Source organism: Seriola lalandi, unplaced genomic scaffold (genome assembly GCF_002814215.2).
Source record: "Seriola lalandi dorsalis isolate HSWRI2012SDOR001 ecotype SW California unplaced genomic scaffold, Sedor1 jcf7180002054945, whole genome shotgun sequence".
Classification (NCBI taxonomy): Eukaryota; Metazoa; Chordata; class Actinopteri; order Carangiformes; family Carangidae; genus Seriola; species Seriola lalandi.
Genome location: NW_019525496.1, coordinates 2,162,278 through 2,177,838, shown reverse-complemented (window position 1 = coordinate 2,177,838; position 15,561 = coordinate 2,162,278). Strand labels below are relative to the sequence as shown.

Below are 15,561 nucleotides of genomic sequence, written 5' to 3'. Positions count from 1 at the left end.
AAAAAAAAAAAAAACATAGCAAAAATTTTTTTTTTCCTCATGTTTAAGCTTTATGTGTCATCAGACTGCAGACTGACCCTCTGAGATGCCTTCCAGGTTGTCACTGCAGAGGGAAAAGCGCAGGGTTTTGTCTGGTTTACCATGCAGCTTGGTATCATCAGCATGTCCATCCCCCTGGGCCCCATCAGCCATCTGCAGGTTCAAAACCTAGAGGGTGGTAGAGAGAGGAAGTGCATACATAAAAAAGGTGTATATATATCACCTAAGGTTGGTTGCAAACTTGCTTTGCCATGAGTCATTCTTGCTAGACGAAATAACAAAGACGGGAGGAGAGAATTAAATTTGGGTCAGGGAGCTTTATATGAGATATAAGGTTTCTTATCAATTGCATAACATTGCCAGTACATACAAAGCACAACAAAATGCATGACACTGACTCTAAGAAGTCTTACTCCCCTTCATTGACAGGAAAAAAAATGGTTTTGAATTTATCACATCATCATCTCTGTTGCAAATTAGTATATTAATTCAAGTTACATTACCTCATTCTCTGACATCATCCCAGGGACAGTCTGAGGACCAGTTCCTAGTGAAATCACCAGCACCTCCTCTGGCATCAGCTCCTGTAGGGACTCTTGGGAGCTGGCCTCTGCCTCCCCCTCCTGGGCTATGTTGGTACGGCTGCGGCTACGAGCAGCTGCTGGTTGGTGGGTTGGAGAGAATTAGTAGGGAACCACTGTTATTTTGTAATTGTTGCATTCACTGAATAACAACATGTGTTGCTTTGGTTTAAATTAAATTATGTTGTTGGATTTAAGCAATACGTTCAGAAATTCATGTTTCATCAAACAACCAAACAGTATTTATGAAAACGAATAGATTCAACACAAAGCTTGAAACTAGACAACCAAGACGCTCATCTGGTATGTCACACCAATGTGTTGCTTATAACTGTTATTTGTGAATAATGAGAATGAGTTGAGTAGCTTATAAGCTTTCTAATTGCAAATAAGATAGAGGTCACAATGACTATCAGTTTCACAAACAAAATGTCAAAAAAAACCTTTTGAATTCTTCCCTCTTGTAGCTATACATTGGTGTGACAGTAAAGCGAGTTTACCTCTTGTTTCTACATGTTAGACGGTAGTTAGTTAACAATAATAAAGGCTTAGTTTTCTTTTAGCACAAAAAAGAAGTTTTTCAAATTCGACACTCGTATTTGCACTGCGCAAAGTTCAATGGTTAAGATGAAACCAGATGCACACAAAAGCACATAAAGAGCTTGGCCATAGGTGTCTAGAAAACAAAAGATGCCATAGCTACCATATCATTTGAACAAAATTATTTTAGCAAAAGTAGCATATAGAATTTATGAAAACACTGCACATTAAAATATTACCATGTAACAAGATTTAAGTCCACTCATTCTGCATAACCTACGTTGACACAAGGTGCTCTGTGCATGTTTAAATACTAAGTGACCTGCTTCCACAGTGTTTGTGGGATTAAGATGGTAGACCTGACAAAGGCGACGCACTTAAGCAGCATGTGACATTCATACCACTCTAAAGACAGCTCTGACGCATTTTAACCCTATGTTTTTGGGGCTCTAGCACATTGCACTGACTCTCCATCCGCTCCATCCACTGGATATATTTCAAGAAATAAAAAAGAACTACTAAGTACAGGTACACGCGACCACATCACACTCATTCTGGGTAAGCGTTTTTCATGAACAATGTTTCTATCAAAGTATAAGTGCATGAGTCACTTAACATTTTCAGCATGATGGTGGCTATACTCCATGTTACACTCTTCGATAACAAGGAACTTAGGATATCTGAATCTGTACCCTTTAATTCATTGTTAATCATGAAGCACTAATTTGATTGAAATCCTTGATATTATCAAAATAATGAGAAAGGTTTGGATGACAAGAACACAACTACACCATCACAGCCACCGTCATTGTATGAAGTTATTACACTACACTCTGCTTCATCTTTTACCACAACTCAAGCACGGAGCAGAAGGAAAAAAGGTGGAAGATTGATTTTATTCCCCACTCTACCTGGTAATGAATAGCCATAATCCGCTGAATGAGGAAGCAAAAAAGGGAAAACTTAGAAAACATAATGAGTGGATAACTGAATAATGAACCAAAGAACTGTGCAAGGCAAAGCAAGCATGGTGAGTGCATATGGACAAGAACAGTGCTAGTTAACAGTGGCGAGGCAGGGAGGTTACTGTGCAGCTAGGAGCATGGACTAGATGAGTGTTAACTGCGTGATACACCAAATACATGGGTTACGTTCTCTCCAGCTCTAACAGGACTGACAGGCTACCCACCAAAAGGGGTTACTAATGGAATGTGAGCAGACAGAGTGGTGGTTGTGGGGTCCCAGGATGTAATAGCAGCTAAGTGTTGTCCTGGTCATTCATTGGCAGCACAGGAGGAAAGGAGAAGGACAAGGTAGAGATGTGTATAAGAGACAGCTCTAAAGACAGCTCTGACGCATTTTAACCCTATGTTTTTGGGGCTCTAGCACATTGCACTGACTCTCCATCCGCTCCATCCACTGGATATATTTCAAGAAATAAAAAAGAACTACTAAGTACAGGTACACGCGACCACATCACACTCATTCTGGGTAAGCGTTTTTCATGAACAATGTTTCTATCAAAGTATAAGTGCATGAGTCACTTAACATTTTCAGCATGATGGTGGCTATACTCCATGTTACACTCTTCGATAACAAGGAACTTAGGATATCTGAATCTGTACCCTTTAATTCATTGTTAATCATGAAGCACTAATTTGATTGAAATCCTTGATATTATCAAAATAATGAGAAAGGTTTGGATGACAAGAACACAACTACACCATCACAGCCACCGTCATTGTATGAAGTTATTACACTACACTCTGCTTCATCTTTTACCACAACTCAAGCACGGAGCAGAAGGAAAAAAGGTGGAAGATTGATTTTATTCCCCACTCTACCTGGTAATGAATAGCCATAATCCGCTGAATGAGGAAGCAAAAAAGGGAAAACTTAGAAAACATAATGAGTGGATAACTGAATAATGAACCAAAGAACTGTGCAAGGCAAAGCAAGCATGGTGAGTGCATATGGACAAGAACAGTGCTAGTTAACAGTGGCGAGGCAGGGAGGTTACTGTGCAGCTAGGAGCATGGACTAGATGAGTGTTAACTGCGTGATACACCAAATACATGGGTTACGTTCTCTCCAGCTCTAACAGGACTGACAGGCTACCCACCAAAAGGGGTTACTAATGGAATGTGAGCAGACAGAGTGGTGGTTGTGGGGTCCCAGGATGTAATAGCAGCTAAGTGTTGTCCTGGTCATTCATTGGCAGCACAGGAGGAAAGGAGAAGGACAAGGTAGGGAGTTGGAGAAAGAGGAGAAATCTCAGAATTCAAAATATTTCAAGTGTCAAGTCAAGATTGTGTATATAAACGTCATATTTCAGAGATGCAAGCACAAGTGGTTCAGTTCTAATTAAGAGGATGTTGCTACAGAATCATTTATCTTGAAAATGCTAATGAAGGGAGTCTATGCATCTTTTCCATCCATTCCAATTAAAATGAGTTCATTTATATTTGGTAATTTAATTGGTTGTCATTTCTGTAATTGAGCCTCAATCCAGGCCATGCTAATTATCTTTATAACAAGCTGAGAAGAAGCTCATTAGCTTCCTATAACACACGGGCCTTTCACTAGCCATCACCACTCAGCTCTACTTGTTTATTTTGCTTCTCATTACACAAAATATTACACTTCTATCTTCTAGTTCTGGTTTCAAATTGTGATATTCCTAAAAAGGAAAAATATCCTTCAGAACGGAACATTTGGGAAATTACAGGAGGTTTCATCATGATGAGAACATCAATACATCTATCATCTATTCTGAAACCAGAGTGGCAGGAAGGCTTAGAGGCTGTGGAGGTAGGTACCTATGGGGAGCCTGTTCTTCTTGTTGGCAGGAGTGGTAGCCGGAGAGAGCTGGGGGGTGTTGGAGGGAGTGAGCTCCAGACTGTTGCTCTTCACAGTTCGCGACTGGGGCACGTTGGCCAAAAGGTTCTCCAGAGCCATGTGCTCTTCCTCCCGGAGGTGGTCCCCTGCAGTCACACTCCGCACAAAGTCCACCTACGCAGGAAGTGAAAGATGTTATTCTTAAGACCACCAGTCTATCATTCCTTGGTAGTCAGCAGTTACTCTGAGGAAGTGTGTGAGATAACAGGTTTGAGCTTGCCAAGCTCCTGTTCTCTGTGAATCTAAAACAAAATGTGGCATTGCACATGGCTATTTGAGTTCACTGCCAAAAAGGTATTTTGCAGTGAGTGGAAGGAAAAAAAAAAAAAATCAGCACCAAAGCCACAAACAGCTTTTAAATGATGATTAACTAGAAGTCACTTTTGCTGCCCTTAAGTCCTCACATAAACATCACAATGTACATACACCGCATGCTGAGGTCACAGTAAGGTTATGAGATATGTTGATGCATACAACCCTCCTCCTGTCACATTTCTGCTGTGATAGCAATTGATCAGCAATTCAGGGGACTAGCTGGTCTTTTTTCATCTCTGCGGGTTACCTTGAAAAGTCACTTACAACAAGAGTGTTGTCACATGTCTATTAAAGCCTTCACATCCTGCTATTGGCATTCTAGTAAAACTGACTCACTCATGTAGCTCCTTTTTAAATGTGACTTACATAATGATGACTGAACTGCTAGTGCATTAGTTGTAAACAATGCAAACGGTGTAAAGTGACAACACTGTAGGTTAAGGTCTCAAAAATGAAGACATATATGTCAAACACAGAAAAGTTGCAATGTAATTGGTCACAAGAATGTCATAAATAACTCGGGATGACCTGTGCTGTAACAACATATTAACAATGGAACAAAAACAACAACCTGAGTCTTAAAAAAAAAAATCTAAACATCCTGATCTTTATTAAAAGGAAGTTTAATGCAGAGCCTTGTATTCTTAATTTTTGTTATTTTGTCCTCCCACTGTACATGAACTCTGCATTTGAAAGTACTTTGAGTTGTTTCAAGGAAATATGCAAATGTATGCGGCATGGTGCTCTAAAATCTTATCACATGACCTGGTCTGTAGGGAGTGCCTATGATGCAGCTTGGCAGTGTTACTGCGTATTGTTCTCACGTTACATAAGAATTCAAATACTAATGTTACATTTCGATATCAACAGCAGAAGCGCTTACCAGTGCTAGCAGCTGATTATGCGTAATATAGACCGCAGTTCTGCTGAGGCCCTCCAGAAGGTTCATCGAGGACATGGGTGGGGTCTCGACTGCCCTTCCTCCAATCACCACGTCCAGAAAGGCAGCAACACAACTCTAGAAACAAAAAAGTTATGGAAAGGGAGCTTAGAACAAGGATAAATCTCAGGCAATTAAGCTGCAATGAAAATAAACATCACACTGGTCACACAAACCTTATCAAATTTAGACAAACTGCTTTTCCGCCTTGGGTCTGCATCATCGTCAGCCATGGCCAACTGCTGCAAAAGCTGACCCACCTGTGTAACAAAAAGTGATGCAGTGTCATTCCACAGTAGGATGACTTTCACGTGTTAAAGTGTGAAGAAGAGAAAAGTTAATGACCACATACCTGCATTAGATTGAAGCGGGCCACTTCATTGATGGGAGCGTCAGAGATGATACCATACTGCTCCGGGTTGACTATAGCGGGACAGATGAAGCAGGTCAGCAGCAGGTCTGTGCACATGGTGCGCACCTCACCTACCTCAAGACGTTCCACACATGACAGCGTCTTGTACATCTGGGACACAATCCAGCGTAGGCTGTGGGGAAAGCAGTAGGTGTTCTGCTTCAAGTATCCGATAAATTTGTTGACCAGAGCTACCAGCTTGGCTTCATTGGCCTCCACAGCTGCCTGCACCCTTTGTTTGTAGCCCTCAGAGCCCTTCTCTCCAAAGCGTTCCTGCTGGGCTGGAGTGAGGCGCTCTGTAACCTTGGCTGGGTCCGTCTCCAGGTGGTCTTCATCTTCCACCAGCAGCTGCATAATGGGTTCATGGAGGGTGGCAGTGAGGAAAAGCTTGGCTGAGTACAGGCCCTCAGAGAAGAGCTTGAAAAGGATGCTGAAGGCACAGGTTCCCCGTCGCAGCAGACGGCGAGGGTTGTCACTCTCCTTCAGCTCAAACTCTACCAGGTACCGCAACACCTGGGAGTTGGCAAGAAACAGACACGCACATGTTAGCAGTTAAAAACATTTCATCTTCGAGAGAAGCTATTAAACTGTTTCTCTAATGTGTGACACAAGACAGGTAGGACCTCTGACCTGTAGCAAATAGCTCTCATCCTCCTGCATGATACAGTTGCCATAAAGTGAGGTGAAGACTGTATGGATGACCCCCTGGGTGTGCTCCTGGTTCAGCCTCTCTCCTGCCACCAGGCAGGAAGCTACCAGTCTGGGGTTCTCCCTCAACCGGGCCAAAAACTCGCCATAGATTGTCTCCTGGAAGCCCAAAGTCTTGTAGCCATCAATAAACTGTGTGTCCTCCAGCATTTTGGCATGTTGGCAGCATTCAGCTGGAGAGGCCTCCGCACTGTGGACAAGAGTTGTTTCATTACTAATATGTATCATATAAAATCTCTTGTACCAACAACTGCTTTCGTTTTACAAAGGCAGTGGCTCTAAAAGAGAATATCAACATAGTTCTGACTGACAAACATTAATTCCACCTTTACAAAATAAAGTACATCCATTACATCACATGACATGCTCAATGATCAGAAGTCTGCTCTGGCTCTGTAGTCTCCCTTTTATGACAACTGATCTACTGTACTGTAGTGACTTCAGCTTGTGTTTGTGTTCTTGGGTGCTATCTTAGCATTTGATAAATGCACAAGACATTCTCAGATTTATGTTTCAGCATATGAACCCGTACTAAAATATTTGCATTTAGCAGTATTTTAATATCACTTCCCGACAACATACAGTGGCAATAAAAAGTAAGTGAATTATGTATGCATTTATGTATAAATTTGTCTTAAAATACGTTCACATCTTCATCTAAGTAACAATTATCAACAAAGACTATTTACTTCCCCAAGTAAGACACAAATCATTGTATTGTTCTTGTCCATGTTGAAAACATAATTCAAACATTCATAGTAGGTTGGAAAAAGTATGTGAGCTAGTCTAATGACATCAACAAAAGCTAAGTGGAGTCAGGAGTAAAGTTGATGAAATTAAGATTGGAGGTGCAACTGTGACACTCAAATATCCTGAGTTTGCTGTTTTGTTCTACTGAAACATGCCTCGCTAAAGAGATCTCAAAAACGTATGATCAAGAGTTGTCTTTATTTATGTATAAAGCTAGAAAGGGTTACAAAGTCATCTCAAAGAGTTTTAAATATTCTTCAAGATATTTAAAAGGTATATTTTCACACTATTGGTCTGGCACCATGTTTGGCAATTTAAACAGCTGCTTCAACACTGACTACATGGAAGTATATACCTCTGTTGCACTTTTTGTGATGTCATTAGTCGTTTCCTTCTTATAACTTTAAGGCTACATGTGAACATGGTGCAGGTCTGAGCAGCAGCGACTGGAAGCACTTGTTTGAGGTTATTGCTGCCAAAGGAGGTTGAACCAGCTATTAAATTCAAGGGTGCATAAACTTTTTCCACCAAAACTGCAAATATTTAATGGCTGTGTTCAATAAAGACACAAAAAAATTGAATTGTTTGTGTGTTATTATTGTCTTTGTCTAAACTTGTGACTTACATGAAGATCAGATCATATTTTATGAGAGAAAACCAGGTCAATCCAAAGGGCTCACATACATTTTCTTGCCACTATACACTGATCAGAGTCATTAATGCTATCTGCTGGCATGAGTGATACAAATCACTGGCATGTAGCAGCAAATGAGAACTTTCATAACCCCCCCTGACACCACAAATTGTCATTTTTACAGTTGTGTTCAGGTACAGATTAAACAAACAAGTCAGAGAGCCAAGCAGGCCATTTCTCCCTGTTTTTCAGTCTATAGGCTAAACTACGCTGACCACATCATGGCTCCCTGTCTGTACTTCCTTTTGCTATTCCTTTTCAAGGCCAGAGTGTCATGTATCATGATGGTAGGTCTGACCTGGTGAGAATGAGACGATCGAGGTTGATCCTCTGCTGCTTGGCGATCCATGCAGCCCGGTACAGCCTCTCAGCTGTCTTCAGCACATCACTGTTGAGCCTCTGGATCAGCTGCTTCTCCGACGCCACATACAGCCGCTCCTGCTTCAGGTGGTGGGCCAGAGTGTGGATGTCTGGCTTCACCATCTTAACCAGCTCACACAGGCAGAGAGGTAAATGACTGAAGCACAAAGGGGACAAGATAGAATGGAAACAGGTAAACAAGATGTGGAACATAAAAACTTAACAAAAGCTCTGATGATCATTCATCAAACGTCAGACCAAAGTCACATTAGCAAGATAAAAGTTAAAACTTGTGTTAAAGAGGAACTCCACAAGTTTAACATATAAAAGTCAATTTACTTGTCATAGATTGTACTATTCAGCATGTGGATACAGTGGTGTCGTGTCCACTGTGGCTGTGGAGAAAAGTCTGTGAAAATAGTCTTTAGCTTTGAGATGACAAATTTATAACAGAATATGGAGTATAAAAGAAGTGGCCATTTACCAGGAAGTAGGGTCTAATAAAATGATGCTATTGGCTGCATTATGGGAAATATAGGATGCAGTGTTTCTGGAGATTGACCCATACTAGAGACGGTATCTGATGCTTCAAATTTAACCTTTTTTTTTTTGTTTAATCTGTCTCCTGTAAACAGACCAATTTTATAGGAGTGAATTACGAAATAACTGCAACGATCATTTTGGGCAGGCTCCACTGATCAGAGAGGAGAAACTGCATTTTTCTTGTGCATGTCATGGTTACTTTCTGGCATGAGACTTGTAACAATTCTGTGGCACTGGCGAACATGTGACTTAGCAAACAAACTCTCCAATGAACCCAACAAAGTTAGCATTCTGAACTAATGATTGACTTTTACTATTACTACCACATCCTTACTATACTTTTTTGCAAACAGTATCAGTATTCCTTAACTGCATTTAAAAGTAAAATATTATTCAAAAGAAAAACAGGAAATGGTTCCCTTTTCTGTAAAGGTCTGGCTGAACACAAGCTCACACATGATGCTCACGTCATGCAAGGGAAGTGATCATTTGCATTCAGAGTGTTGCAAACACTGGTGCAACAACAATAGCAAAAGCATGCTTTTTCACCAGCTCCAGAAGACGCTCCACAGCAGGATATGCAAATCACTCTTGCTTTTCCAGATACACATAGCCAAGACATACAATCCAAGCAGAGTGCATGAAATTTGAGTGATTTCTTGGTGAATGGTTTGCACAAAAGCCTCTTTGTAGCTGGTAGCTAACATAGCAAACACAGATTTAACTGTAGAGTTAGGGCTCTGGGAGGAGAATGAGACTAGACTAGAGAAAACTACCTCAGAGTGGGAATGACTGCAAGAAAGTGTCATTGCTCACAAACTAACAGACAACCACAGCGTTAGAGTTGATATGCCTGACAAATCAAATTGGTTATGCGGATTTACACACATAATGATAGGCTTTACATTGAATTCCCTTGGCAAACCAAGAATAAACAGTGATTTATTCCTCCATTTATGATTACAGTGATAGATTGTCATCGTTTTTGTAAAAAACAGGCCAAGTTTAAAGACCTATTTTAGTCAAATATCATTCCAATACAAAGAAACGTTCAGTGTGCTATTTTGTGGTTTGAGAAGAAAATGCCGAAAGTGTTTAGAAGAATTTCTTCATGAGGCGCGACGTGACTACCGCCTACTGCAAACTTTCTCAAGATATATCAACTAAAATATCAAACATTTGCTAATAACAGTTTTTAAAATGTGTTGTTTTTTATCATTTCCCATCATTATAACACAATTTTTTTTCCACTGTGTTTCTTATGGCACTAGTTATCATTATTTTATTTATCATTTTAAGACTAAGCAATTCAATTAAAAAAAATCAACAGCTGACTTGATGAAAATAACAGCAACACTTTACTTTAAATAACCCGGTTTAGCATTTATAATCCATATATAAACATTTAATGAACGCTTAACATGCTATAATGTAAATATTAGTCTTTATGTATTTGTTAATGTATGACTTAACACCTAAAAATGTCCTTTTAGTTGTGTACTGCCTTATAGTGTGTTATGATTCATTGTTTACATAGTGCCTATAAATGCTAAATAAGGGGCACTTAATATAAAACTTTAGCAAGATAACTGTTAGCTGCGGCTGTTTTCGTTATTGAATAATCTGCAGATTACTTTCTGTATAAATCAACTGGTTCAGTATAGTCTATAAGTCCATCAATAATTTCCCAGAGCCCAAGGTGAAGTCTTACAACCATAGAAGGCTAATAAAACCAACAAATATTCACATTTGAGAGTTTAGAAACTGTGACATTTTGACATTTTTTTAATTCAAAATTGTCTGAAACAATTAATCAACAAAAATCAAGTTAACAAGTTCATTTTAAATCTTCTATCCAAAAGAAAGATGTTGTTGATCTATATTTTTGATGTGTCTATAGTAACAGATCTGGATATCAAAAAAAAGGGCAAATAAAAAAGTAGAATTTTCTGTTGTTTCTTTTGTTTCCATTTTACATCTTGGCTGACAAGTACACTCTTGGTGCACTTCCACGTATACACTCAGGTTCTTCAATAAGCACATTCCTAACATACTTGGAAAGGAAGTGAAAAAGCAACTAGGCTACTAAGTGGCTAGCAGAAAGGTTAACTGCCATTGGTCGTGGTCTGCTGTGCCCGTCAGCTCCAACACAAGCCACTACATAGAGCTACCTGGTGAGTCACTCATGGAGACCACTGAGGAACTCTAATGCAGAAGCGAAACCAAACAACAGACAGGATGAAGTCAGGCAGAATCTTCGGACTTCTGAGTTGTGTGAGAATGATCGTGGTTGTGGCAGGACAGCCACTGAATACTGGTAACATGAGTGGCAAGAGGACCAATTGTTCAACCATAGCAACTGTGTGAGCGTCATTATTATAACAAAAAGGTAGCACAAGAGACAAGCAGCAAGGCAAAGAGATAAAATGCCAGGGCAAGTTCCACATTAGTTATTTAATAAAAACGTTTGAAAGTTCAAAATTATTGTTAAATTCAAAGTAAAAAACAACACTACTTTATATTTATTAAGACATGTAGATAAACATCACAGCACGAGAGTAAAGGTGTTTGGAACACAGCCCACTCCTCCCACTACATGATCTCTCTCACACACACTCACACACACACACACACACACACACACACACACACACACACACACACACACTAATGGAACAAAATGCTTTTTATAGATATTCAAAGGATTTCACTTTCTACAAAAGGTATTCACAGTTCTAAGCCAACATCCTCTTCACGCTTCCCTTGTAGATCACTTCTTATACTGCTCAGCAAGCAAATACTGTGCATGTACTACATACACGAGGTGTATGAGTAACCTTTCCCACTACTAGGGCTGGTTACTGAACCTTAATGCATTTTGGAGTAATGACCATAACATTTCCGTAACATCAGTTATCGAAAACTGTCAAGAAATGAAAACTGGCGTTGAGAGTTTGGTCAGATTGTGGGGGTGTGGGTATGTGGATGTGTGTGTGGGTGGATGTGAAAGATCACTACTCTTTCACTTTCCCCATCAAGATGTTTCCTACCAGGACTGAATAAGCGATGTTCTGGCCCATGCATGTAGTCTTAAGGCCACCACTGCCGCAGAGGACTGTTACCCAGAATGTTCAAATGCATGACATGTCTGTCACACAAGAAGCTGTAGTGGTGTCCCAATTCTGTGGCTGGATCTTCTTAAATCCAAGTTTTTAGACCCAATACAGCATGAGGGGCAGACAAGACCTGTCCCATTTCAAAGGCTCCTCCAATTTGTGCCAAGAAAATAGTGTTTAAGCAGGAATTCCTAAGAATCGTTATTGTTATCAACCTGGATATTTAGTTAATCACTGGGTGTTGTATGAAAGTTTTATGGATAAACAGTATTCACCATTAACATGGAACTTAACCCAGTTTCACACAGGTACTGACACTTTATCTGCTGCCTGGAGGGCAACATTAGGGTGGTCATTTTAGAGGGTTTTATTTACTCTGGGAGCACCAGAGTGCACTAACAGTTTTGGTGTCTGTTGGGGAGAAGGCACGAGTTACACCTAGTCTTAAGGCCCATAATGGCGGGTTGAATCATGTCTTGAGTGAGATGGCTTTAAGCAAACTGTGACAACACTGGATTAACAGTGTGTAATACCAAGCCACAAATATTGTACCCATAACAAAATCCTCAAGTTATACAGCAGCTGTCATTGCAAAGTGAAGCAAACACATGCACAGATACACTCTACAATTAAATATACTTGCACCAATTTGTACTAATCCACTTGTGACTACAGATATTAAGAAACACCAAACAGTGTAATAATAAATTAGGAGAGGAACTAATGAAGCAGCGATTTTAACATATATTAACCAATGAGGAAGGAAAGGACATAGATGGAGGTATTGCCATGTTTGTATGAGTGATATCAACGTTATCATCTGTTGTCAGTTATCTGCAAAACTTTCAGTATCACTCACCCTGACGAGGAAACATGAAGACACTTCTAAGAAATTAATGAGACTGGGAATTCCAGTTCCAAAGCAAAAAAGCGTGTGATCCCTTGGTCAGACTCATTCCACTCTCAAACCATTCCACTCCCAAACCATAAAGTAGACAGCACTTCCCAGCAGCACAGTCATTACTACAGAGGAATAAAGTCATTTGACTGTTACTGAATATGGGCTGATTAACACTTAATCATTAAAAAAGGTAAGTTACAGTTTTAAATTGACCACTGAAGCTATAATGTAAGGGCATGACAATCACACATGAATGTAATGTGTCAGCATTTGGCTTCACCCTCTGGGGGAAATGTTACTGCTATAGAGGCGCACAGGGGACAATAAAGTGGGAGGTAATGACTTTATATTTGGTTTGTAATTAATCCTTAATTGTATCCTTTATCTTTTAAGATTTAAGGTCACTGAGCCTTTAGGTCTTTGACTAGCTAGGTTTAATTTGTTTGACTTCAATTTATGGTGACATTAAACAGAGAAAAGCAGCAAAGCCTCACATTTTACAATTGACATTTTTGCCAACAACGGATTACTACAGAAATGTTGGACATAATGGGGGAGATAATTACTTCTGTTACAAAGAGATAACAGTAGTATCCAGTGTTTAAATATTTATAATGTTAACACTAGGTCTGAATACTTAGGCTATGTTATTAGGCTAAAACTTTAGACATTCCTTTCACTGCTCAAGGGGTGGGGTGGGGATACATTGAACACAGAAAGCTGAAGCAGTTTAATGTGCTGCTAACGTTTGGTTTGGTTAAGACGGTGTAGTGGCCAACAGAGATTTAGCTAGGCATCCGACAAACTGAGATGAGAGAGGTTAAGTTAATGTCTGTCACCGCTTGGTTGTTCGACTGAGGTGGCTTTGACGAACTGAGAATCATATCAAATACACCAGTTAGCTAAAGCTGGGTCAGCTAATGGCTATTAAGGAAAACTGACACAAGACACACAGATGTTACATTAGTAATAGCCAATAAGGTCTTGTGTTTGCAGTGATTTGAGCTCTGACAGCAAACTGGTGAACTGGGCTAACCTAGCAGTAGAGTGCTAACGTTAACCAAGTTACACTTGGCTAACGTTTGCTCGCCAAGCAGGGTAAGCTAATGATAAGCTAGTTAGCTACGTTAGCTTAGCTTGATACTGCAAGCTCCTGGATGGCCAAATATGATTCAGAAAACCATCCAACGTAAATTCGGCAACTTACCCAACGTAATTAGCGTTTCCTGGTTGTCCACAGTTTCTCTAAACACAGCTGATCCAAAGATTTCTCGAGTCAAAGGAATTGTTTGTTGGCGGTTAGCCGTCTCACACACTGGGTTCTGCAGAAGCGAACACTGCTGTCATTTGCTGTCATCACGAGGAGACCAGCCCAATGCGCATGCGGAGAGGTTTGTTAAAGGGAAATTTCAAAGTAAAACAGAAAACAGGCCTACACATCATGCTATTTCTGCAATATAATAGAGTTTGTTACAATTTCTTACAAAACCGACCACAGCTTTAAATGGAAAACTGCAAGTTGACTATTGATCTAATCAGTTCAAGTCCTTATGCTAAGTTTTGTATATGTGTACAGAAAATTGCTGTACACACTAGGTGAAATAACAAATGTTTGGTGGTTATAAAGCAGTATGTCCTTCTTCATATTCCTTCTGAAATATCAATCTATACTTAGTGAGATTTCTGATATATCTGAGTGTGAATCTGTCTGGACCCTGTGTGACACAATAATTTTGCACCACTGGATTATTGTTTTACTTTATTTGATTTTTAAAAACAAACCTTGATGTATTAATATCACCTGAATAAACATGAATGTATTGGCCAGACTGTGCTCTTTTGTATGACTATGATATTGAGAACTGAGATGATGCTGCCAACCACTCAGAGCTGACAAAACAATCAAATAAATGCTTCTGAGACTAAGCAGAGCAGGGGCGTATCCCATGGTGAAACACTGAAAAGACCATAGCTCATCTGTGTGTGTGTGTGTGTGTGTGTGTGTGTGTGTGGTGATTCATGATCATTTTAATGTTTTACTGTCTCCTAGGTTTTTGCTTTCGTGTAATGAAATTGTACAGTGCTAGGACATCACAATATGTTCCTCATGAAAACAATTGGCTTGACTCGTGATTTCACTGTATGGCCAAACACTGAAACTGCTGGATTCAGCTGCTATAGAGTGCCAAAATGAGATCATTACAGGAATATATTCAAGCAGTTCAAAGTTTCAGCAAATGCAAAACATTACTTACACCTTTGAATGCAACAGTCTGACATCAGTCAAAATGATTTATACATTTACAGTTAATTAAAAGATATAGGCTTGTTCATAATTGGATTGGAACAAACTTTTTCACTGACCTGAAGGGAACTCTCTTAGCATCTAGATCTACAGCATTTTTGTAGTAAGTCATTCATATTCCACATTGTGGTTACACAGTCTTCCAGTCATGGAAAATACATTCTAGTGGCTATTTGCCCTCAAACACTTCAACATAAAAATCAACATAAAATCAAAAGGCCACTGATGCACCACAGGTTTACACAGGCAAAAGCATCGATTGTCCAAACAAAGCCATTGCGTTTTCTTGGGGATTTATTAATCCAAACAAGCAAGCAAACCAAGGAACACAGTGAATGGTAGCCTAACCATATGTTAGTCAAATACTGGCCAAATACTCACTAACGGCACTTTTGACTTTGCTAGCATCTTTGGTGGCATCACTTCATACCCAATGCTGTGTTGCTCAGGAAAAACAGA

The 15,561-nt window shown here is 39.8% G+C and overlaps 1 protein-coding gene across 1 annotated transcript in view; it reads right to left on the bottom strand.

Annotated features, from left to right (window-relative positions):
* Positions 1–14,154, bottom strand: part of gapvd1 (GTPase activating protein and VPS9 domains 1) — a 31,543-nt gene extending 17,389 nt beyond the window's left edge. The window contains exons 1-10 of the mRNA XM_087170306.1: positions 14,005–14,154; positions 8,176–8,394; positions 6,356–6,623; positions 5,666–6,238; positions 5,490–5,573; positions 5,257–5,391; positions 3,980–4,172; positions 3,283–3,363; positions 543–700; positions 78–207 (exon numbers count right to left, since the gene is read on the bottom strand). Coding sequence (XP_087026432.1) covers positions 78–207; positions 543–700; positions 3,283–3,363; positions 3,980–4,172; positions 5,257–5,391; positions 5,490–5,573; positions 5,666–6,238; positions 6,356–6,623; positions 8,176–8,360 — 1,807 coding nt within the window. The 5' untranslated portion in view covers positions 8,361–8,394; positions 14,005–14,154. The remainder of the gene's footprint in view (positions 1–77; positions 208–542; positions 701–3,282; positions 3,364–3,979; positions 4,173–5,256; positions 5,392–5,489; positions 5,574–5,665; positions 6,239–6,355; positions 6,624–8,175; positions 8,395–14,004) is intronic.
* Between the last annotated feature and the right edge of the window lie 1,407 nt (positions 14,155–15,561).